General features: G+C 36.3%; 1 protein-coding gene across 1 annotated transcript; it reads left to right on the top strand.

Annotated features, from left to right (window-relative positions):
* The first annotated feature begins 981 nt into the window (after positions 1 to 981).
* Positions 982 to 23,745, top strand: LOC116729584 (anoctamin-1). Its single transcript, XM_075074339.1, is given in 31 exon segments — positions 982 to 1,090; positions 3,310 to 3,429; positions 5,812 to 5,981; positions 6,117 to 6,422; positions 7,888 to 7,983; positions 8,686 to 8,858; positions 9,100 to 9,154; positions 10,041 to 10,092; positions 10,380 to 10,435; positions 11,789 to 11,836; positions 12,061 to 12,125; positions 12,478 to 12,612; positions 12,712 to 12,872; positions 14,678 to 14,760; positions 15,176 to 15,187; positions 15,428 to 15,502; positions 15,597 to 15,653; positions 16,147 to 16,221; positions 17,059 to 17,260; positions 17,520 to 17,631; positions 17,714 to 17,771; positions 18,328 to 18,428; positions 18,864 to 19,027; positions 19,137 to 19,289; positions 19,510 to 19,562; positions 20,315 to 20,493; positions 20,690 to 20,795; positions 21,906 to 22,229; positions 22,231 to 22,287; positions 22,289 to 22,457; positions 22,548 to 23,745. Coding segments are annotated over 29 exon segments (3,909 nt in total). The 5' UTR covers positions 982 to 1,090; positions 3,310 to 3,429; positions 5,812 to 5,852; the 3' UTR covers positions 23,201 to 23,745.
* Positions 23,746 to 25,176: the final 1,431 nt, after the last annotated feature.

The following is a 25,176-nucleotide window of genomic DNA, read 5'->3' as shown; positions in this document are numbered from 1 at the left end:
CTTACTGCAATCTTTAAACTGAAGTTTTTACATTCAAATATATTGTACTTATAAGATAAGATAAGATAAGATAAGATAAATCTTTATTGTCATTGTCACAAGGACAACGAAATTCAAAGGGTGCCATCAGTCGGTGCACATGCCCAAAAACAAAAAATAACTGTCTCACAATTCACACACAACGTAAGAATCAACAAACAACTGGCAAAAAAAAAAATATATATATATATATATATATATATATATATACATTCCAATCACGTTTAATAGAAACCCTGGTGTAGTTGTGTAAAAGGTTTTCTAATAAATGTTATAGTGGTGTTATCTCTCACTGAAATATTTAGAAAAGTACAGCAAATGGTAACTAGTTGCCATAACAAAAGCTTTGTTGGTCATGCAATCACAAATGTAGACATGCAGAGTTTTGGTGAGCCCTACTAGGAGTTTTACTTGAAACCTATGCTTTAAACAGATGAGTCTAATAAAGTCTGGCTGTAGAAAAGCAACTCCTGGTCACTGTTAAGTACATTAAAGGATGGACAATGATGTGGACTTGTGTTGGAATAGTCAAACGTAACCCTCTCTATCCTTCTTAAATGAAGTAGAAGAATAACTGCTGACCTTTTGGTTAAAAGGGGCTATAAAATAGTTATTAGCAACAGAGCTAACAATTAATGATAGATAGATAGATAGATAGATAGATAGATAGATAGATAGATAGATAGATAGATAGATAGATAGATAGATAGATAGATAGATAGATAGATAGATAGATAGATAGATAGATAGATAGATAGATAGATAGATAGATAGATAGATAGATAGATAGATAGAAGCAGAGGTAGAGTCTGATCACCTGTAAGCTCTTCTTTCCCTGCTGCTTCACATACACACATGATGGCTCAGTAATATGCCCCACACCTTCCTTCTTCTCTGCGTGGACTGCTCGGGGAATTAGCCGCCCTGTTCGCGCGCAATAAGCCAGTGGTTGCGAGAGCGCGCGCGGATTGTCCACCATCTCAACGCTTCGGGCGGTGTCATGTCTTAACATTTATCCCCCTAACAAACAACTGTTTTCGCGTGGATACTGGTGAGTTTTCTGTTTACTTTTCTTTGATACTAGGTGCGTTTAAAATTTCCCCTTGCATCTTTTGGAGTTTATACTTCCTATGGTGCTCTAGCAGTGTCATCTATAGATAATTTTCTTTAATATGACAAATCTTTACTTAGCCAGAAGGATACATAAAGATAATCCAGGGTTTATAATGTTTACTAAATGCTGCCTCCAAAGCGGTGTAACGGAGTGCTAATGGTGTTTTTCCCCCCTTTTCATCCATCCATATGTGCGTACAACTGTTGCTTTTAATTAATCACATAGCCTGATAAGCAGTGCGAAACATCTACCTTGGGATTAATTAGCCAAGGTGGAAATTATGTAATGTGGAGCATAGGCCTAACTGTTATTTTGTCAAACTTCTCAAAAACCTAATTTAAAAGTGAATGTAGTTTCTATCAAACTCTACATACATGCTTTAGTATTATTGCTATGGCATAATGCAATGATACATGTCAATGTATTTTAAATAGGATGTGTAATCTGCTTTGAATTGGTGATGCATGGTTGTCAGTGTGAGAGTGCAGTCCAGCCTCTGATTGCGCTGACTGCAGGTTTACAAGCTTTTAAGCCTCGCACTGAGGCGCACACGCAGTGGCGCACTCTTCTCTGTGTCTTCTCCAAAATAAACAGGGGGCAGAATAAAATTTGCAAAAAAAAAAAAAACTGAACGCAATTTGAACCTTTTAAACACTAAAAAGCCAAGGGGAAATGTCAGGAGGATCGCAGCAGGGGCAGAACAATAATTTATGGGGACCTCAGAAAAATTCATTTTGGGTCCCACATGCAGCTAAAACTATCACAAATTTTAGAATCAATGTGAAGTTTAACATTTAATTACAAAAATCTAAAGCAAAGGAGGGACAAATACTCAATCTGGTGTTCAAGTAAACATCTACAACTGGCATGAATTGTGACTCTGAGACAATTGGGCATCTGAGACAAAAGCATCAGCAATTACTAAGTTAGCACTAAAGTAGGTCTTTGTTAACAAAACTCACCTTTTAAGAAAAAAATTCACTGAGGTGTAAATCTAAAAAGAGTATCCAATCTAGAAAAAAAAGCAAATTTAGCATGACACCTTTTTTTCTTAAGAATTTAATGTGACATGATGAACATCATCAGTGTTATGAGTCCTAGAAGCAATAAGAGCATCAATGCCTGAAGGAATTGTATTTTAATTTCTGGGTCAATCACCTCTGCTCTCCAAGAAGGAATGTGTGGTAGATGGGTTAAACACACATTTTATCTCGCTCTCTCATTCTCTCTCTTTCTGTCTCTCTAGCTTTCTCTTTTTTAAAACAGCATCATTTGCTTTTAAATTCATTCAACATTCTTTAATATCAAAATGCATTGAATTGTCAGACCTATTTCTGTACCACAATGAGAAAGCAACCTAAATATGTGTAAAAAATAATGTCTCATACAATTTCTACTAAAACAGGGTGAAAAAAGTAAATGTATGAACACAGAATTGATATTTGCAGATATTGTTTTGAAACGGTAGCAATAATCCAAATGCAAAACTCCTACCAGGTGGTCAAAATAATACCTTTGATAAAATAAACTCATCATTGAATTTATCTCTGAATTTTAAATTCTATGGGCATAAAGCATAGTTTAAGAATATAGATCTACAGAAAGCAAAAAAACCAAACATTCTAGAAAAAAAGGCATAGTATCAATACAAAACTGCAGTTCACAAAGATACTACATGCCAAATGTTTAAAGTAAATAAATTTAAAAAAAAATTAAACTAAAACAAAGCAAAAAAACTGAAATACTTTGTCAAAATAACTACCAGTCCATTGTTTCTACTGGAAGCTAAAGCAATCATACCCAGAACCTCCATTGGACTCCTTGTGGAAAATGAATGAATGCATGATCTTCTCCCACCTAAGAGTCTGCATGCTAACATTGGGTCTCAACAACACAAGTTGAAACAGACCGAATCACAAGCAGTCAGGTTTAAAACCCCTTTCTGCAACCATCTCAGTGTGCTGAGGTGTAAAGGGTTGAACCTGAAGAGATAAATAATCTTCACTTCCATCTTGGCACTGCGCTTCTTAATGCTTGGTTAACTGAGATTATGAGGTAAGTGGCTGCACATGTGTAGAAGGATTGACAGGTAAAGCAATGTGCTTACTGTCAACATGCAGTTTGGTTGATTGTTGTTGTGTTTACATGTCTCACAGCTTTCCCTGGTTTCTCAAAAGGACGGACGGATTATGTTCAGGCCTGGCCTGGGACCATTATGTGTGTGGATAACTGAGTATTGTCAGATTGTAGTCTCTTCTCACCATCAATTATTTTAAGTAAGTGTCTCTGCAGACCTCATAATTTTTGACTGAAAATTCTACCTTTGAGTTTGTGGAATTTCTTGGTTTCAGTTCCAACACACAGGACAGCACATATTTATGTTAACATTGTTTAAAAAAATTAAAAAATCACTTCACCGATTAAAGACGTTTAATATAATCTGATTTTGTGATGTGAAATACGCAAAGCCACTGTGATAATGCTAGACTTTAGAGATTCACCGATCAGATTTTGTACTGATCAATACCGATTTTGACATAACCATTTTTTCCCCTAAGCACTTAAAGACATGAAAGAGAAAATAAATGTGTTGCAGTTTATTTGATAGACCTAGCATTTTCAAGTTCGACCAAAACAAATTACTTACAGGATAGTCCCCATTAATGCACCAAAGCAAATATCCATAAGCCTTAATTGATATCTCCAAAAAAATTGAAAAAAGTACATCAGATTTTGACGAATCTATTATAGACTGAAAATGGTAGGAGTTCTTTGATTTGATACAATGGTAAATAGGAGTACAGAAATGTATATTGTTCAGTGCTTTACCAATTAGAGCTTATCGACAAAAAATGGCTCATTGATTGATTCATCCCTTCTAGTCTTATTAATACATCACACTATATTTAGATCATCTCCATTCATGTTAAGAGCTTTTTTAAGACCTTTCTCATTTGCACCATGTGAATAGACTGTAAAAGTCTTTAAATAATTAATAAAAGAAAGTATACTGAATTGCTGCTCTGAATTAGAATACACTGTCATTCAAACATTAAGATATGTCTAGTGTTACAGTAAGTTGGATCTTTAAAAATATTTCAGAAACTGGGAATTTTTGTCTTTTTTTGTGTGCCATGTTGAACCATGCTTAATGTTTTCTTTTGGTAGAATTAAATGTAGGGATTTCCATCTGCTTCTCATAGTGTAATGCTTAAGAATTTCTGAGCGTATTTTATTCTTTGCAGAATGAGCCCACTGACCAAATTACCCCAGCAGATTGAAGCTGTGCTGTCTGGGTTTCATTCTGCTGCACTGCTTAATCTGACTCTGCGGCTTCCAATTAGTGAAAGACATGGGCAGGGCAGATTAAATTTGCTTAAGTTTTTATGGCTGCCTAAACAGACTTCCACTGTGTATTGTGTCATAAAACCTCCAATGGTCATTTTTGAGAGGTAATTTTTGTTATTGCTTTTCTACTGTTTTTTTTTTTCAGAAAGAAATGAAAACCAATACCCTTAACATCACTGAAACAAACTGTTAATCAAGAACATATCTTCATACATCCCAAATCAAAAGGATTGGATTGGAAAAGGATCCAAAAATGTTTTCAATAATGAGTAGCTACATAGCTCTTGTTTATCATTCCAAAACTGGTTTAGATATGCTTAATTTGAATGTTCCTAGTAGGCTAGTGTAGATGGTGCAGTGTCTAAACCGTCTACACTGAATGGTGTAGATGGTGTAGATAAGACTGACTCCCTTTTGAAGACCTATACCCTTTTTGGGTGAACAGTTCATTCTATTTTAAAGGGATTTAGATCAGGTCATTTTTACAAGATTATCCAAAAGAAGGGGTCCTCTTCAGGAGTATAATATTTTCAAAGTTATTCTTTTGGAAAATGTATTTATCTGAGTGAATTTGTGAGCAGAAGGCTTTTTCTTTTTAAGGACACTCATTATTGCACAGGCGAAGACCCTGAGTTGAGAGGGATGGTCACTTAAATCTTCCCTTCACAAACAAACATGTTTCAGCAGCTCTGGACATCCTGAAGCTTTATTTTTACACTGAAGGACGTGTAGAACACATCTACAACAGTTTAACCTTGTCATGGCATTCCTGGGTTTTTTCTCATCCAAGAATGGCGTTTCCATTTGGTGTTCCAGTGCAATGTGTAAATGGACAGGTTTGTGGTATGTGAGGATCAGTGGCTTTCAAATTAGATTTTTTGTTTATTCTTCCTGGCCTTTTATTACTATTACTACTTTATGGTTATTGGACTTCAGTCAGAGTCATTAACGGCCTTAATTTGGGTTGAAGCCATCTGTGTTTTCATGATTCAAAGACAAAAAGCATTTTGCTATTGCCTTCAGGAGGGTCATAAGATGTTGAGGGAGTGACAGAAAGTGAAAGGAATGTGTACATTCAGATTTTTATTGTTTTGAAGTGGTTCTGAACTGAATCTGACAAAGAGTTTGTGGGGGAGCTTAAGATTAAGGTGCTAGCAAGGAGGACTAGACTTCAAGCTCATCTCCAAAAGTAAAAATGGCCCAAAAAAAAACCATTTATCAGCAATAATAAAAGGTGTGGACGGTTTTAATACCGCTAAAGACTTTTTTAAGCTCAAAGAAAAACAAAAAGCTTTTTTTCTTTCCTTCAGAGGGATGAAACGGAAAAGGGCATATATCCTTCACCAAAGCAATGAGTGAGTCATCATCCTTTCACTCAGCAAAGCTTGTGTCACTGGCGCGATCTCTGTCTGGGTTTGGACTTGATGCTGCCAATGGAGGACCTGTCAACCTCCCTGACAGCAGTGAGCCCCCGCCACCGGTAAGATTACTGCTGAGGATAAATCTTTAACAGATTGTCTTTCCTTTAAAAAATGGTTTCACTTTTTTTTTCTCCTATTTCTAGATTACATGCTTTAGTAATCATAACCTAAATATTTGCTTGTTTGTTTGTTAGGAGTCTGGCATTGATCTTGGACCTGGACTTTTTTTTGCTGATGGCAAGAGAAAAGTGGACTACATACTTTGTTACAAATACAAAAAGAGGCATAGCTCTAAGCCCCGATTGTCCATTTCTTCCAATGGAAATTTGCCAATAATACTACCGGTTCGACTGGAAGCAGAAGCAGAATCTGGGGAGGCAGGTGGAGCAGGAGGGGATGCGGAAGACTCAAAGCTTACTGAGGAGGAGAAAGCTCTGATGAGGGAGGAGTTTGAAGCAGGTCTGCTGGAGGCTGGACTACAGATTGAACGTGACAAAGAAGTAGGTAACCATATATCCTTACACTGATAACAGACCATCTTGTTGCATATTGTTTTCTTGTATTTCCAGCATGTTTATGTGAATGCATTTTTCCTCTTTCTGAAGGAAAGTTTGTAATTTTGTGTCAGTCTCTGCACACCATTTGCTCATGCATTAAATCAGCTGCTGTTTTGGTTGCAGATTAAAAACACTGTCTGTAAGCAACTTGAGCCAAGGGCTGGATTACAAGACCTTCTTAGAGAGTGATTCACTATTGAGAAGTGTGTTTACTGGACGAGAGTTACATTTGAGGGTTTATTTAGGATTCCTGAATGTGGTTACAAAGATTGTACATAATAAACAATATATTTGACAACAAGTACTTAATGGATACCAGATCAGATATTATTTGAATAAATACGTGTTACATTTTATATAGTCTATAACCTCTGAAACAAAGAATGTTTTTCCTATTTTATCTATTGTTAAAATATTGTCAATATACAATCAGCATCTACAGTGCAGTGAAGACATTTTACACAGATGTCTTATGTTTTTTGCTCTTAGTGTTCTCTCTGATCAAACAAAAATTCTCTGGTATAAAAAAAACATATAAATTTTTATTTGTTATAGGAAAAAGCTATCTAAACCTGTCCTTTGTGAAAATAGTATATATTTTGAGGTCTGGATTTCTTAACTAAGCCATCTCAATTCCTTCATTCTTTTTTTAGCCACTCTGTTTTAGATTTGCTGCTATGCTTTAGGATTATTGTTACAATTGACTTTTAGCTTGAAATGTTACACAGGTGGTCTCTTCTTTGACCTTAATATACTATGGTAAACAGAGAGTTTTTGGTCGACTTAATGACTGTACCCAAAACCTACAACTGCAAAGAAGCCTAATTTATCTCTTTCCTGGATGCTTCACAGTAGATATAAAGTATTTGAGCTGATAATCAGTATTTATTTTTATTTTTTTCAAAGAATAGCACAACCTGTTATAATCAGATATCTTAACTTTGGATTCAGGTGTCTAAAGAATGATCTTCAAGAAGTCTTTCAGTTATCTCGGCTGCAAATTTGCAGACCTACATACTATCTGATCTCCATAAATTCTGCAATTGAGATATACAACTTTTGTCATTTATTTGAGCATTGCTGGATTTGACCTTGGGTCAAATTTCCAGAGACGTTGAGTAGTGTAAAGATTAGCAGCTGTTCTTAATGTTTTGTCACTCGTGAATAGTCTCTCTTACTGAGAAAGATTAACTTCAAATTGTTTTCCAGATTAATGGAAAGATACAATCCACTCTTTCAGGTTATTCTTGATGTTTCTCCTTTTTGGCATTGTAATTTACTCCAGATCAGATTGTTATGATGACTTGACAAAAGCAATGTTTTTTGGTACTGAATTAGGCTCATTATGAGTCAACATGGCTTTTCACATTTGTTTTTACCCCATTTTCATGTGTGTCTTAATGTGTAGAAGTTAAATGGCATCAGCTTCATTCGACTGCACATCCCATGGTCAATTCTCAGTCGTGAGGCAGAGTTACAGAAGATCAAGGTAGCTGTGAAAAAGGTAAGTCTGTTTTCCTCTCCTAATGGTGAAAATATTAGGTTTATTCAGCACTTTTTGGCCATTTGCAAAGCCTCACTTTGAGGAAGAGTTATATAGACTGTTAAGCCATAATATTTTGACCACTGTGAAGAAAAGGGAGCAACACCTTGCAGCTTGGTAAATTGTAATTCTACTGAGAAAGCCAGTATTCTGACTTGGAAAAATATAATTTTGACACCTAACTCAGCATACATATTTGAAGATAACTGGTCACCACTGGTAGAAATAGTTGGTAATCAGGCTGCGTGATATTAGGAAACCTTGTAATTGGAAAATTTGGAGGTGACCGAACAATACTGTATATGCCTATTTTATTCTTTCCTGTCTTTGGTGCTTCTTGCACTCTGGGACCTTTGGCACTTTGGACAATGTCATTTGTGTTTGGTGTGAGGCTCTGTCGCACTGGATAAATATTAAATCAGAATTTAAAATGCAACTTCATAACAATTGGAATATATTAGCCAACAATTCTGGCAGTCCAAACAGTCCTTTGTGATATAAATACACTGCTATATAATTGGACAATATATCAGGCATTTTAGTTGGAAACAAAAATTTATATGTTAATAATGTTACAGCTAATGAGTATCTACTTTTTAGGGAACTATGAAATCTAGTTGATTGGCAGTGGTCAAAGATTTTTCATTTGTTTCTTTTGAACAGAAATGTGAATTGCGGAAAAGGACAGGCATTGCTGGAATGTGGGATACTGTCATCTCCCAACTAAACAGACCATTTCAGCCTGATGTCCCTGACAACGACATCCACAAAGACTTGCAGTCACGTGTCAATTTCAAAACTCTCAAACACTCATTCATCAGAGATAAGCTCCACCTGTGAGTACATGAGCAAGCTCTTCGCATGACTTGATGTCTTAGATGTGATTTGATATAACTATGCTGATTTAGTTATATCAGCATAGTTATATATGCTGATATATGCTAACATCAAAATCTCTCAATGGTCTTTTGCTTTCTTTGCCACATTGTCCACAATTTCCAAATGCCAAATCTAAATTAAATATATATTTCTACTTCAACCGATAGCTGATGTTTGTAATGTTGTAATTTCTTGCAGGTATGACATCAAGTCAACAGCAACTTTATTTGACAACGCAACACGGAGCAGAATAGTGAGTCTATGAGATGATTTCTCCCAACTGTTGCCTTATGTAATAGTCTTTACTTTCCTTGAAAGAAGAGGTTACTTTCCCGGAACTTATCAAGAAAGCCTGTATTTACAAGGCATTTGCCAAGGACTGTTTTCATACTTACTTGTTACTTATATAGAGCCTACAAGGTACTATCAGGAACTGGGATTTAGACTGCTGTTTTTTTACATAACTTTCCTGGAACCTTTAAGGGACATATAAGGTACTTTCTTAATATTCATGTAATACAGTAAGTTTGTAATATTCATGAGACTTACTGTATCAGGAACCTTTCTTAAAACAACAAGGTACTATTATGAAATTTACTTCACTGAACTTTTCTGAAGTTACCAAGTTCTTTCTGGAACTTTTAGAGATTTTTGAGGGGCGATTTTGTAATGAACATTTCCACAACTTTCTAGCTACTTTCATGGAACTTACAAGATATTTTCTGTGATTTTCATGGGTCTTATCAAGTACTTTACAGAACTTGGGTCAGTTCCTTGCAAGCTCCACAAAACTTTCTGAAACAAAGGTTTCAGAAAGCAAATTAGTTATCAGAAACTAACAAAATTCCAGATAAGCTTCTATGAAAGTTCCATGAAAGTAAACGAAAATACCTGGTGAGTTCTAGAAAAACTTTTTTTTTTTTTAGCAATAATCAGTTAAGTAGCTGAATGTTAAATTAAAATGCTGGTAAGTATTTGGAAAGTTCCATGAAAGGACCTGGTGATCTTTGGAAACTATCTAGTAAGTTTTATGAGGTTAACCAGCAAAGTCACGGAAAAGTCAGTGGAAAGCAACCCCTAAGTTCTAGGAATTTTTTAATTTATTTTAAATAGGTAACTAATGTCATGTCTGCTTCTAGGTTGCTGAAATTATTTCACGCACTACCTGCACACGCACTTGCCAAACCACAGGTGAGTGGATTTGGTGGCTCTCCGAGTTGTCGTGGGAATGCAATTCATTAAACAAACACAGTCAAAAATAGCTTTTTCATGTTGTAATGGTTAAAAATCTTTAAACTCCAAATTATTTTATTGGCCATAAACCAGCAACAAAACAGGCACTATGGTGTCAGACTGTGTCAAGATATGCTTCAAGTGCAGGCACCCTAAAACAATTTTTAGAAATGTTACATGTGTTCCTTGTTTATTCCCAGTGGTCTCAAAACGGATTTTGTGTTCCTCTGTTTTTGTGTCATAAGGCATCAGCTCATTACTGGCTCGAGGTGTTTACATTTCTGCCTTCCCACTGCATGATGTAAGTAAAACTGAAACCTGAATTAAGCAACTTTTCTTTGTTTTGTTTTTTCCACATGAAGCTGTTTCTCAGCAAATGTTACCTCTACCTTAATGTTAATTACATAAACAGTGGACCAATTGGGCATAGGGATCCCAACAGCCTGAAAATTAGCTATTTGACTGCCTGTTTTAGTAGTTCAAACACCTAATTTACCTTAGTGTGCATTAATACACACAAGGAAATCACCTTAGGACTACTGCAGAAGCTAATGTCTACAGTCTTTCCTTATTTCCATTTTTGGGGTACAGTCAATCAGTGGCAAGGAAAATGAATGGTGCTCCTGGATTGGCTGCTTTGGCAACCACACTCAAAAAAATAACTCTTTGGATTAACATAAAAAAATCATGGAAAGGATTTTCACCTGATTACTTTGCTTTATTTCAGCACTATGCAATTATGTTACTCCAATTTAAAGTAAATGTGTTCAACTCAATTTATTACGGTTATTAAAATTTAAAGCAAATATGTTTGCTCAACTTAATTTATTAAGGTTATTCCAATTTAAAGCAAATGTGTTGGCTCAACTTAACTTTTAAGGTTGATTCAACTCATTTACTATAGTTGGACCCAATGTAATTTAACAGAGCCAGCCCAAATAATTAGCAATGTTTTGGACCAAATAATGGCCTTTACTTGACTAAGATGAATGCAAATTTAGTTGAAATCAACTTATTTTCCAATGGTACCTTCACACTACTTAATTAAGTTGATCCAACTCATGAAAATTACCGTAAGTTAGCTCAACAAACATGCTTCATGCTGAAAGAAAGCTATTTAATCTTGTGGAAATTCTTTCCATGATTGAATTATGTTAATTCAAAGACATTCTTTTAAGTGTTATTAAATTAAGTGTTTTAAGACAACACTGGCTGATAGGGTAGAAAGAACACTCAACAATTAGAAAAGGTACAACAGAACTGTATTTTCAAAATTGTTATCCATTTTCTTTTACATGTGCAGTGCAGGCACTTTACAACAAAAGGAAACTCTTGCCATATGGCAACCCATTTGAACATGCATTTAAGCTAGTTTAAATTAATAGTTTAAACAAAGCCTTTAAAGTCAGTGTTTAATTAGTAACAAGAAACTTCAAAATAGATCAGCCTACCACAGTGTTTAAGTGCCAATAGTGCCCTGCAAAGAAAAACAAATAACACAAAACAAAAAACAGCTGAGGTGAACATTGATGTTGGAGTTATAGGTGTATGATGTACTGTGGATAAGCAGGGGTCTACTATGGTGTGTTTAATGATCAACAAAATTTGCTACATTATATGCATGAGATAAAACTGTAGTCCTGCTTTTCTTTAGGGTCCATTCACACGGAGAGGAACAAAAGATCAACGAAATGAAAGACAGGTATGTAACAGTGGTAATGGTGTTTTCTTCCTTAAAATGTCTGCAGATAAATTGGTAGATTATATTCTTTAGACCCCGTCAAGATAAAAATACAGTGTCACTCTTTAATACATTACAATAGGGTACTAAGAGACAATCATTAGCTTTTTGTTTTTTTAACTGGACCTAATTCCAGACATAAATGAGTACATTAACCCTGTATGATATATGTCTTTGTTGTTTAGCTGCTTCATGAAGAGTGGGCCAACTATGGAGTCATGTTCAAATATCAGCCTGTTGACCTGATCAGGTGACAAGATCTTTTAGCAAACTACGATTTGTTTTCAGCAATTAGTTTTGACTGCTGTTTGCAGAATGCTTGTGATGAAATACAATTACAGTATTACAGAAAGCGTATATTTTTTAAATGTCCCTGATTATTACTGTATATTAAGATGATTTAAGTCTCAATGACAAATTATGCCTTATGATAGGCTCAGTTACATTCCAGTGAAGATATTGTTAGATTTATATTTAATACATTTTAAGTTTATTTATTGTTTGATGTTGGCTATAAGAATGATTTGTAGCTTTTCCTATCAACATAAGTTGAATCCTGCTGATGAAGGCAGCTGATTTATCTTCTGTCTCCATGTTTACAGGAAGTACTTTGGAGAGCAAATTGGGTTATATTTTGCCTGGCTGGGTGTTTATACTCAGCTTCTCATTCCACCATCTGTGCTGGGCATCATTGTCTTCCTGTATGGCATACTTACCGTAGATACCAATGTGCCAAGGTAGGCAAACACTTTATCTATGCTCATCAAAACTAATCACTCTATTCAAAGAGAGAGAGAAGTAACAAACTTCGCTATGTGTTTCTACTCATATTTCAGTCAGGAGACATGTGATGACAACCTGAATATCACAATGTGTCCACTGTGTGATGCCGTGTGTGATTACTGGCGTCTGAGTTCAGTATGCTCATTGGCTCGAGCCTCATACCTGTTCGACAATGGAGCTACTGTTCTCTTTGCTATTTTCATGTCCCTTTGGGGTAACTATATACACCAACTACACACTTCACTCTGAATGTTTTAAAAAGCAGCACACAACTACTCAAACAACTAGCCAAACAAAGACAGGAAGACTTCAATTCATTATTTGATCAAGATTACAAAAGAGACTTGAATGAGAATAATTTTTACAGTTCATTATTTGAAAAGCACCCAGGACAGAAAATGTCTGCTCCCTTTAGTTTTATGTTGGCTGGAAACCAGAGAGAAGGTGTTAAGTGGATAATCTAATTACTCTTCACCACTGCATAGACACGCAGGGTGAAACACTACAGTAGTGTACATATACTGCTCTGGAAAAAATGAAGAGACCACTGCACTGAACCCATGGTTATTCCACCAAATATTTATTTCTGAACTCTTCCTGAGTAAAAACATTAGTATTGATGTTTCAAAATGAATGTGAATTTGTTTTCTTTGCATTATTTGAGGTCTGAAAGCAGTTCATTTTTTACGTTATTTTGACTATTTCTCGTTTTCTGCAAATAAATACAAAATTTAACATGCTGTTAGTAGTTAATAGAATAAAAGAATAATGTTCATTTCACTCAAACATATACCTATAAAAACTAAAATCTGAGAAACTGATCATTTTAAGTGGTCTCCTATTTTTTCCAAAGCTGTATATTTATTAATAGTGGGCAAAATGTATGTCTTGCTGGGAATTTATCTTCTTAATGCCAATACTTTAGCATGTAGTTCAGTGTCTTGTCTGCATCATATAGTCTTCATGTTGAGATTTGTTGTTACATCATGCTCTTAGTTGCATCAGTCTAATTTTGCTCCAATGACTGTGAGGCTCTCTGTGAAAACTTGCTACTGTCTGCAGAGGAAGAACATATAGAACATACGTTAAATAAATTGTTCTGCAAAGTTTCTTTTCTTTACTTTACTGTTAGTTCAAGAGATTTTGTCAGATCATATTTAACATTAGAACCACAAATATAACATAACTCCTTGATCTATTTCACCTTTTGTACCATTGCATCCACAAACCTTAAAGCATTTTTAAGAAATTTCATGGGATAGACACAAAAAGAAGTATAGATGCATTTAAAAACAGGTCAATCCTGAAAGAAAAATGAGAGGAAAAGAGGTACACTTGAGTTAGATCAAGCCAAGTTTATTTATTGGAGTGGCCCAGGCAAAGTCCAGCCCTCTGTCTAGGTGAGAATTTGTGGTAAGACTTGAAATTTGCTGTTTATAGAAACCCTCCATCCACTATAATTGGAAAAGAAGAGCTGGAGAAAATGTTTTGTCTCTGGATGTGCAAAGCTAGTAGAGATACACTCTAGATGTTTGCAGTTTTTATATCAGTAAATTGTGGTTCTAGAGTATTGACTTCTGGAGTAAAGAAACACTGAACATGCAACACTTTTCAAATAGTCATTTGTAAAATAAAACTATATGTTCACTTTCCATCCATGGCCATGCTTTGCCTTGTGTTGTACTATCATAAAATCCTAATAGAAAACATTGACATTTGTGGTTGTAACATGACAAAATGTAATGTACCATATAAATGATATAAAAATAGCATGTCTTAAAGTAAGAAACTATAGCTTCTAATTAGGTTTTGAGTAAGTAGATTTATTCACCTAGTTTTGTTTACTTGTTTCTTCTCTTAACTTAAGAGAATAATTTGTCTTCTAATGTTTTTTGAAAACACCATTCCAGTGAGATGTTTATAAGCTTCCCATTCTGTTTGCTTGATGTAAATGACAAAATTATCAGATTTATTTTTGTCTTTTTCTAAAAATGATTCTATGTGCATATTGTCCTGCAGCTGCATGTTTTCTTGAGCACTGGAAAAGGAGACAGATGTGTCTGAAACATTCGTGGGACCTTACAAGCTTGGAACATGAAGAGGTAATGAATTTCCTCAAGAAAACCATTTGTGGACACATATGTAGACACAAAAGATTTTTATTTATAAATTTATTGTGTCACATAAGAATGAATTATCATACCTGTGTCTCTGCACTGGAGCTTGTAAAAGAGGAAGCCAGTAATGCCTACAGTGATCATTTTATGGCCCAAGCCATGCACAAAAGGAATACTGGTTTTCCTGGACGCCTCTCATTAGCACTTGACCTTTAAATTCCTCTAACAAACCAAAATGCTTGCTGACAGACAGTTACCCTGTGAAGCACAGTAATGGGATTGGTCCTGGCCTTTAAGGACAGTTGGGGGATAAAATGACACAGCAAGGTCGCAGGACAAACAATCTTAAACTAACGCCACTGTTCTCTCTGTGTTTCATGTGTCTCCTGATGCCCTGAAGGAGCGAGTTCAGGTAGGGAACTTTGTATTAGAAAGTAAAAAAAAAAAACAGAACAGCATAGATTTTAGAAAAACAAGACAAAAAACAAGATAATCACTGAAAATGTGGATAAACAGAAAATAAAACTACAGTATATGCACGTGTTATGGAATGGCAAAACAGTGTGTAGAAATGCTCAGAAATTGCAAAATGTAAATCCCCAAGATATGGTTGTTGTATTTTAAAGTGCATGTTTTTGGATGTGTACTGCAGGATGAACTGAGACCTGAATATGAAGAAGCTCTTCAGGAGAAGAAGGCTAAATTGAAAGCACAAGCTAAAAAGAAGGTAAGTCTACATGTAAATGTTCAGATCTCTGTTCAGTTTTTACTCTTAAGGCAAATTTTGTTTGTTAACAATTTTTTTATATCCTCTGTGTTAGTTGACTCAAGCTGGAGAAAGTGTGGATGGAGAAACCGATCAAATGCTGGCCTCCCAGGTACCATTGTACTGTACATTAAATAGATGGACCCTTTTCATGAAGCACATACATACATACATACATAAATTACCTATTTATATTAATATTGCTCAACTGTGAAATGTAGCTTTTGTTATTGAGACAAACAGTACTGTTTGTTTACATTGTTAGTGTCAAAATAAAGTTACTGTGAACTAATTCTGCTTGCATGACATTATGTATGTACATAATGAACTTCCCTTTCTGCACTGTGTGGGGTTGGGTCCAAAGAAGATTAGCTGCCTGAGATTAGCCCAGATTACTGACAGAGACATAAAGAGGAGGAGGGAGTGGAGGAAGGGGAGGAGATTTCTGTCCTTTCCGATGGCAAACATGCACCCTCCCCAGTGTTAACATTGTGTGTCTGTGGCAGAACAAACAGCCAATCACAGACTCTGATGCAATGTGAAGGATGCGTCTGAAACCATTGTTTTTCTGTGCATCCACGTAACATGTACCTTTGCCTTGACAGCCAGATCCCGAGTCCTTGGACATTGAGGATCACCTGTCAGGTTATGTCATCAATGTGTCCACCTTGCTGCTGCTGGTACTGCACTCAGACTCTCTTCATGTTCTCACTTTTCCATTTGCCATCTGTCTCTTTGTCGATCCTCTAGTTAATCTTTTGATTAACAGAAGGATGAGGTGGATTAACAGACAGAGAGTCATTATGGTTATTTTTCATGACGTCGCAGGTAGTTCACAAAATTCGATTGTTTTATTTTTCTCAGTTCTGTCAATCTCTATTGGTTTGTCTGCATAACATTTTAGATTTCTCCAAATTCATCTATATATGGGGTCTTTCAAGGTTAGGTCAGACAATATTTGGTAGCTTCCAAGGAATGACCCTTTCTTAAAATCTTTTAAGTTTTTTAACCTACATTTTACTGAGATAAAAAAAATCTCTATCAAGATTAAAAACCAATCTTTTAAGGCAGTCCTAGCCAAGAGGCAGCAACAAATACACTGTATACAAGTGATGGACATGATTTTTTTAATCTTTCTCTGGGACTTTGCTTTATTGTAATTTCATTTTAGTATCTAAACAGATCTTTAAATAATATTGGCTTTTATTGGGTAAAATATGCTCCTTATCTCTTTAGATTAACCAATGACATTTTCCACTAATAATCAGTGGAGTCATTTATTTTTTGATTCTCTCAAAAAAACCTCTTTGACAGATTACAAGAAAGTCTGGCTCCTTCTTCAAAGGAAGAAGTTTCCTTCTTCTTTTGAAGAAGGAAACTTTGAAGAAGCTGAATTTTGCCTATAACTTTTGCGCAACACAGAATAAACAAATTCAAATGCTCTACAACTGTAGTTGTATCCTCCCTTAGAATCTGTATTAGTTTAACCTTTTTATTTTGTTTTATTTCTTTGTTAGATTTTTGTCACCTTCTCTGCAGTGTTTGGAGTGGTAGTTTACCGCATCTGCATGTTAAGTGTGTGGTCCATGAACCCTGATCCGGAAGCCAAGGCCAGTGTGAGGATGACAGTCACCACCACAGGCATCATCCTCAACATGCTGGTTGTTCTGGTATTAGAAGAGGTCTATGGCGCAATCGCTGTGTGGCTGACTGAGCTTGGTAATGTGTTTAATGCTGTTATAGAGTAACCACTAATCAAGGATGGTTAATAATTCACAATGATTTCCCTATGGGGCATTTGTTTTAAAGGAGACAGATGAGAGGAATGAATCAAGCACTAATTGTGTAGCAATTAGTCAGCATATTTCAACAGTTTTAGGAAATTTAGTGTAATAGTTATATTTCCTAAGTTTATTACACAATTAGTGTTGATTGTTGTGTTGATATATTGCTAATTGTTTTGTCCAATTTCCAACAGAACTTCCAAAGACAGAGGAAGAGTTTGAAGAAAGGTTAATCTTTAAGTCTTTCTTTCTGAAATCCATGAACGCCTTTGCCCCTATTTTCTATGTTGCCTTCTTCAAGGGCAGGTGTGTTTCACCTTTTTTTTTCACAATTATTTGCCTTAGACCTTAAGTCCTATTCAACTAACCTGGTCCTGTCGTCATACAGGTTTGCTGGGCGGCCCGGTGATTATGTTTACGTGTTTGGAGACTATAGAATGGAGGAGGTAGGTATAGCTTTGCATGTAGCTGCTTTAGGATTTTTGGAGACAAATATTGGTACATTCTCACAAAACAGGAATTCTGTTGTAAAGTAACAGTAAAACCCAAAACAGTGTTGTAACATGCTTGGCATACATTTGAAAAAGTTTTCATTTTATAAATGTAATCCTTTTTTGTTTAGAAAATTGTATAACTTTTAAATATTGTTTAAAAATTACAAGAAATTTTAATTTAATTTGTAAACTTAGGTGAGGTTATTATTGGCTTTAATCTATTGTGTATCTGTTGTGTCAATTATGTACTTGCATATGCAAATTTAATTAAATTACACTTACGCAGCGATTTTCTACACATCTGATTCTGTGGTACTACATAATATTTTCAGTAAGCTTTTCTTTGGAGCTACAATGTAAAGTGCTTGCCAACAACCAAGACTTTGCTTCTGTAGCAAAATAATTACAGGTGTAGAAAAAAAAGGTACATTTACTGGTTAAAAATAAAGTCTATTTAGACACTGTGGTTTAAACAATCATGATGAAAGTATGTATTTGTTCTCCACAGTGCGCTCCTCCAGGTTGCCTCATTGAGCTGTGCATCCAGCTCAGCATGATTATGCTCGGAAAACAGCTCATTCAAAACAATGTCTTTGAGATTCTTATCCCGTACGTATACACCAGTGTCTTCTCATACCGTATTTATTTTTGTAATAGCTTAATAACCAATAGTTAAATTAAAACACAGTTCACAAGATATTTAAACTATTTCTGAGGGGGGGTGAAGCCCGTCTCAGTTCACCTTTTTTTCCTATAACTTCCTGTAGACATTTCAGAATTTACTGAGTTCTGTTGTAGTTCTGAAAAAAAAAAGTTCATATTCCTACTAAAATTAGGTAATCAACAATTTAGGGCCTCTATTATCAAAACTTTGGGTCACACAGCCTATTTACAATTCTTGTTAAATTCATATGTTTAAACAAGTATAAAACTTTAAATAATTAGCATTATGTTTTCATTTACACCTTAGCATCCTGACTATTGTGAAAATGTTATTTTTTAATTTTAATTTTGTCTTTGTCCTATTTATGCTCACTTTGTTAGTAAAATGAAAAAGATGTACCGAACTATACAAGAAGAAAAAGGAAAGAAAAGAGCGGCAGAGAACGAGGAGAATGAAACAGAAGAGATAAGACCAAAACAACAGTTTGACAAAGATTTTGCTCTTGAACCATTTGAGGGTGTTAGTCCAGAGTACATGGAGATGAGTGAGTATAATTTAGTCTCTTTTCAAGTCTTTTATACACTGATTCTCCCAAAATCACAGCAGCACAATAATTTTAATCATGCATACTTGTGTCTCAATACTTCACGCAGTTATCCAGTATGGATTTGTCTCTCTATTTGTGGCTTCCTTCCCACTGGCACCTGCATTTGCTCTGCTCAACAACGTCATTGAGATTCGGCTGGATGCTGCAAAATTTGTCACCGAGATCCGGCGACCGGATGCAGTCAGGTGTAAAGACATAGGTACAGAATCATTTTACATCAGGACCTATCTTCTTTCAGTCTCTATAAATGTGTAGAAATAATGTGTAGTTCATTGTATTCACTTCATTTTTCTTTTTTTTCATGCTGAACTTACACATCTTTTTCATACCACAAAAACCCACTACAATCATACACACTCATATGAACTGGACACTCTTCTCTTTCTTTGTCTGTCTCTTTATATTCATGCTGTTCTCAGGGATTTGGTACAACATTCTGTGTGGAATCAGCAAGTTCTCTGTCATTACCAATGTAAGTCTGCATGTGTCTGTTCTGACTCTCTGTCTGCGACCTATCATCAGTGGTTTATTTTACTTGTTTATTTACATACATTTTTAGGATGAAAACTAGCAGATGTATTTACACTCTAAACCAAGCTCCCTAATATGTGCCTGATTTTGAAAAAAGGAATAATACAACATGTCCCTTCTTTAAAGAAATGGAAATGTAGATGTTTTCCTTGCTGTAGATTTTAGTTGATAATAGTATGTCTCGAGCAAAATTCAGTTTCTTGTTTATTCTGATCGCCATTCAAAAATCATAAGATGGCATCTGCCAGAACAAAAACAACTTCAAACTTGTTAATTTGGACTTGGCATAGAGAGCAATACATAACATGCTAAACGATGAAAGACATTATTGAAAGACTTATTTTCATCTCGGATAGTCTTGATGTCCTCCAACATTAAAGACCTTACAAAGAGATCACAGTGGAGATATTTTCTAAATAGCACACTGGACAAGATTTCACTATGAACTAGGGAGCTTTTTCCTTCGTTGGGAAAAAGGACTCTTCAGGTAGATTCTCTGTTGGCTGTGTGGAGATTTTGCATCGCACAGTGCTCTTAACTGAGGGCTCTCGTAGGTGGTTGTTATATGACATCTCTCAAAGCCCAAAATTGAATTGGTATTGGATTCCTCATTTGAAAACTAAAATTCAGATCATTATGTTTCAGCCAAAACTGCAGCGTGTCAAAGCTTTCCTCCAGTGTTTATCTTTAAAGGCATTCGTCATCTCCTTCACATCAGAGTTCGTTCCAAGAATGGTCTACCAGTACATGTACAGTGGAAACGGCACCATGAGTGGCTACACAGAGCACTCGCTGTCCTACTTTAATGTCAGCAACTTTCCTCCTGGCACAGCACCAACCACCACACTCATCACCGGTGTCTCCATGTGCAGGTCAGAGTGATTCTCCTAACCTTGACCTACCTTGATCTTCCTTTTAATCCCTTAGCCAGAAGCTTAAGGCTTCCTTTGGTGCAAAATTTGGCAAGGATTTCAGGATCATGCTGAGAGCAAAGCACCATTACCAGAATATATTTGCATTTAGGTGCAGTGAGCTAAGATTCTTGTTTAATCCATTTTTCTCTTTTAGATACAAGGACTATAGAGATCCACCATGGGCATCAGATGCGTACACTTTCTCCAAACAGTACTGGTCCGTCCTTGCTGCTCGACTGGCTTTTGTAATATTCTTCCAGGTATCAAAAAATATTTTTGCTAAATGGTTATTTCAGTTTGAAATACTTAATATCAGAGGTCTGAGGTCATTGTCTTTTAAATTTATGAATTCATTGCCATTTATTTGGTTTTCTTAGGTGCCAGTCAGATTATTTAATAATTATCTCTTTAAACAAGGCTCCAAAAAAACAATTTCACTCTTTGTCTTTCTATTTATTCTTATATTTACTGTTAGTTTGATATTGGTGGAATCAAGTGTTTAAGTATCTTTGGCACCAAGGCCAGCCTAAAGTCTGGGGAATGATATTACTATATTGGCAGGCTTCCTTTGGGAGATTCTTTGTGTTCTTGGCAGAGATATTCCTGCTTAACCAGGTTGGAATGAAAATGTCAGTCATTTTGAGGTACCAACAAAAATGCTTTAATGGGTTCAGACACAGGACCTAACTGGGTCAATCTAGAGCTTTGACATTTTTTTTTCATAAAGCTTCTATTTTTTTTTTCCTAGCTGTATACCTCTAGCTCTTTTATTACTGAGTTTGATTTGAGCGATTACTTCAAAGTAATGATGTGAAATTCCTGCTTTTCTCCAGATAAACTTATTTGAATTGTGGCCAAATGGGTAATGACTCAGTCTTTGGTCGGTTAGAACAGATCACACCAGAGGATTAATAAGGTTTAGATCTACGCTTAATTCAACTGCCTTCTGGGAAATTCCCAGCTTGTGCATTTGGTGAAACTTGGCTCCTATCTGACAATTCTACGTTAATGGTGTTTGCGCAAGATTTTCGTGGCCCTGGATTTTATTCTGTCTAACTCTCAGTGACCAATTAAACTAAAGATTAAGAATGGGATGAAGATAATTCATGCAGTGCTTTCTATTGCATTATGGCACTAGAGCTATTCCATGTTATGCAATGTTACACTTGTTCAAAATGCAATTTTGTGGAATTTCACTTCATAAACCAACACAAACACGTGTATAATTGAGAAGAGGAGTAAAATATGCGGTTTTTGTTTTTGTTATTTTACAAATAAAAATCTGAAAACTGCAACATGCATTTCCTATCACACAGACATGACAAAAACAAAAGAAAAACTGCTTGGTTTCTTCTTTTTTTTCCTTAAAGAACCTTGCCATGTTCCTCAGTATGCTGGTGGCTTGGATGATCCCAGATGTCCCACGGTCACTGCGGGAACAGCTGAAAAAAGAGAACATGGCATTGATGGAGTTCTTGCTTGGACAAGACCAAGAAGCATGTGCCAAAACTCTCTCCCAAAAATCCTCAAGCCCTTGCTTTCCTGCCAACATAGACATTGTAGTGGAGGAGGCACCAGAGGAGGAGGATGTGTGCCAAGTGGGGGAGAAAGAGGAAGAAGTGAGGGTTGAGATCAGTCTGGATGAACCTAACAGGTTTGATACCAACCCAGAGGTATATAAATCATTTGAAGAAGGCTGAAACTAACATGGAAGATGAGCCAAAAGGTGAAGAGTGTGAGGAAACTGGTAAGGATGGAAGGTAAAGAAAAGGAAGAAAGTGGAGAAGTGGAGGAAGAGGATGAAGGAGAAAAGGAAGACAGCAGAAAGAGCAATGAAGGTCAAGTTTATGAAGCAATGGCAACTGAGGAGGCAAACTTTACTGTGGATCTGGACTCTTTCATGAGTGAGCTGGGCCTGTTAGGTAAGAGGAGAAAACTCTGTTGTTACTTGTGATTTACATGACACTTCTTATGATATGTTCTGATCTGTTTCTCGTCTTCTATTCGTCTAGATGAAGAGCCTTCATCAAGCATGTTTGAGAAAAAAGAGCTTCCTCGTTCAGAATCCAAGCAAAGTCAACAGAAGGACAGGGAACCTGCGTCCCATCCCTCATCCCAAAGAGGCTCATCCCAGAGTCTGAGAGGCTCCAGGCCAGACATTACAAAATCAAATGTTGAAACTCTGATGTTGACTCTAATTGCTCCACCCCCCAGAGAGCCAGACACAAGGGTAAAATCCCGCTGCTCCACCCTTCCTTCCCGCTACAGAGGTGCTGAGACTTGCTACAGCCTGCCTCGGCCCAGCCAATCCACCAGCCTCACAAAGCTCCAGCAGCAGCCCTTGCTCACTGCCCTGGTTCCTTTGGGCTCCATTTCCCCGAAACCATCCTCTCCTTTGCACAGCCCTGTGTCCCTGTCATCTCCACAGACACCGTTGACCCAACAGCCCCAAGCCTCAAGTGAACTTTTCATGCTGAAAGGCCCTCCACCTCAGCTGCCACGTTCCAGGGGCAAAACCCGCTGCTCCACTCTGCCTCCCCGGCAGAGAGCACCCGGACCCGAGGAGGCGACCTCGGGACCAAGTCATTCCTCCAGTTGCGTGAAGCTTGGAGACCGCATTCCACCATCACCCAGTGAACTGAAGCGTAATAACACTCCAGTATAGGGAGACCAAGGAGTGGGAGCTGTAGGCTGCAAAGGGAACGGACCAGATCAGCCTCTTCTGCTTGTGCCTGAGGCTGCATCCTTCCGGCTGCCCTTCTCACCTACATACACCTGGGCTCTACAGAGAGGAGCATCCAGGTGAAATGGACATCATTTAAATTCTTGTAACTTCACACGTAATACTATTTATATCATTTTTTTTATATCAAAAAGTGTTTTAGATCTGAAGAGGTCAGAGAAAAGTTCCTCAGAAACTCATTTTTTATGCCATGAAAAATAAAGACTCAAGTTGTTCTATTTCTATTTTACTTCATTTTTGAAAGTTGTTTCATTTTAATCACATGCATATCTCATAAGGCGCTGCGGTGTTGTTTGCATTTATTTTTTATTGTGATTGTTTTACACACATGCAGCAATGCTACTGTATAGACCGGTTTAAGGTGACACCTAGAAACAAGAGCTCTGCTTGTAGTGTTTTTGTTTATTTTCAGAGATTTTGATATATAAAAGATGTGAAATTCTAATAAAACAACCACATATTTTTGATGTTTGTTCTTCATTTTGTTGTCTTTGACATTGCTTATTCTGTTTCGCACAAAAGTGTTGTTCTGCACAAACTGGTTGTTTTGTTTGAAACACCAATATAACTCTTAAAAAAGCTTAAAAGTAACATACATTTAGCAGTTGTTTATATCGGTATCCATCTTATTAAATTAGATGTTATGACATTTACTTTGAAGTTTTGATTCAAAAACTAAAACTCATCACATAAATTCATTACTTGGGGTGATTTATTTCAGAAACATTTTGTTAGAACTAAACCCTAATTCAATTTCACAGAAAATCACAATATTAAAGATGAACGAATGTAAGAAGGATTTTCAATACATACATGAGTGTTTATGTACAGGATGTGCACTACTAGTAAGGTAGATCCTCCATGCACTGTAGCATGGAGGCTCTACTGAGTCTACAAGGAAGCCCAGACTTCTTGAATGGCAACCTTCGGATCGTCGGCATTGTTGAATCTCACACTTTCTTCTTGACAAAAATCCATAGTTTCTCCAAAGAAACCATACTTTGGGGCAAGGTTAGACCAGCTTAATGGCCAATAAAGCTCATAGAAACCATGATGATAAAGCAGGTATTGATACTTTTGGACATGTGGGCAGGTGACAAGTCGTGCTGTAAAGTAAACTTTCCACAAAGCATGAAGTGCTTTGAAATTTCCTGGTAAACAAACTCATTAAAATAACAAACCAACATTATATGGACAATATTGCTGCCCAAGATCCTCACTGGTGTTAAAACGTCACAATTAACCTCAAGCTACTCAGATTATTTGTATTTTGAACTCTCTCTTAAGACTCTTGAATTTTGATTTCTAAATTAAATTCAAAATGTACTTTAACCTTAGAAGATGACTTGTGTTTGGAGGAACCTAACACAAGAAATGTGAGTTGTAGTCCTACATCCATCACTCACAGTTCCTACTAATGAATGCCCCACAATCTCTTAAAAAGAACCTTACTTCCAATCTTCTTGCATATTCACCTTTGTCTACCACACTGTTTTTCTCCTACTCCAGTAATGCGAGATTATTCTTATCTTTCAGTTACTAAACATCATGTTCTGAAATGGACTAAATACTCAATCAATACTTCTCTTGCCATACTGACCACTTCAAGTACTTTACTTTAGAGCTACACTCAAACATTTGCACTTTTTGTACTACTCTTTTCCCTTCTGCTTAACTTTCCAGCAATGATTCAACACAGCTCTCTATGTAAAATGTGATTCTTGTATGGATTTTTGCTGCTTACTCTCTTGGTGGAGGATATCTAAGACTGTCAAGCCAGCTTTTCCCATTATACACCTTAATTTTGCTGTACTATAACATTTTGACTTTAGAAATCCTTCAAATTTGCTTTTCTGCAATACATCCTAATTTCTGAAAAACTGACTTTAAGATTTTCA

The sequence above is a fragment of the Xiphophorus hellerii genome, chromosome 2 (assembly GCF_003331165.1).
Source record: "Xiphophorus hellerii strain 12219 chromosome 2, Xiphophorus_hellerii-4.1, whole genome shotgun sequence".
NCBI classification, from domain to species: Eukaryota; Metazoa; Chordata; class Actinopteri; order Cyprinodontiformes; family Poeciliidae; genus Xiphophorus; species Xiphophorus hellerii.
The sequence above is the reverse complement of the archived record's forward strand: the minus strand, read 5'-3'. Positions and strand labels throughout refer to the sequence as shown.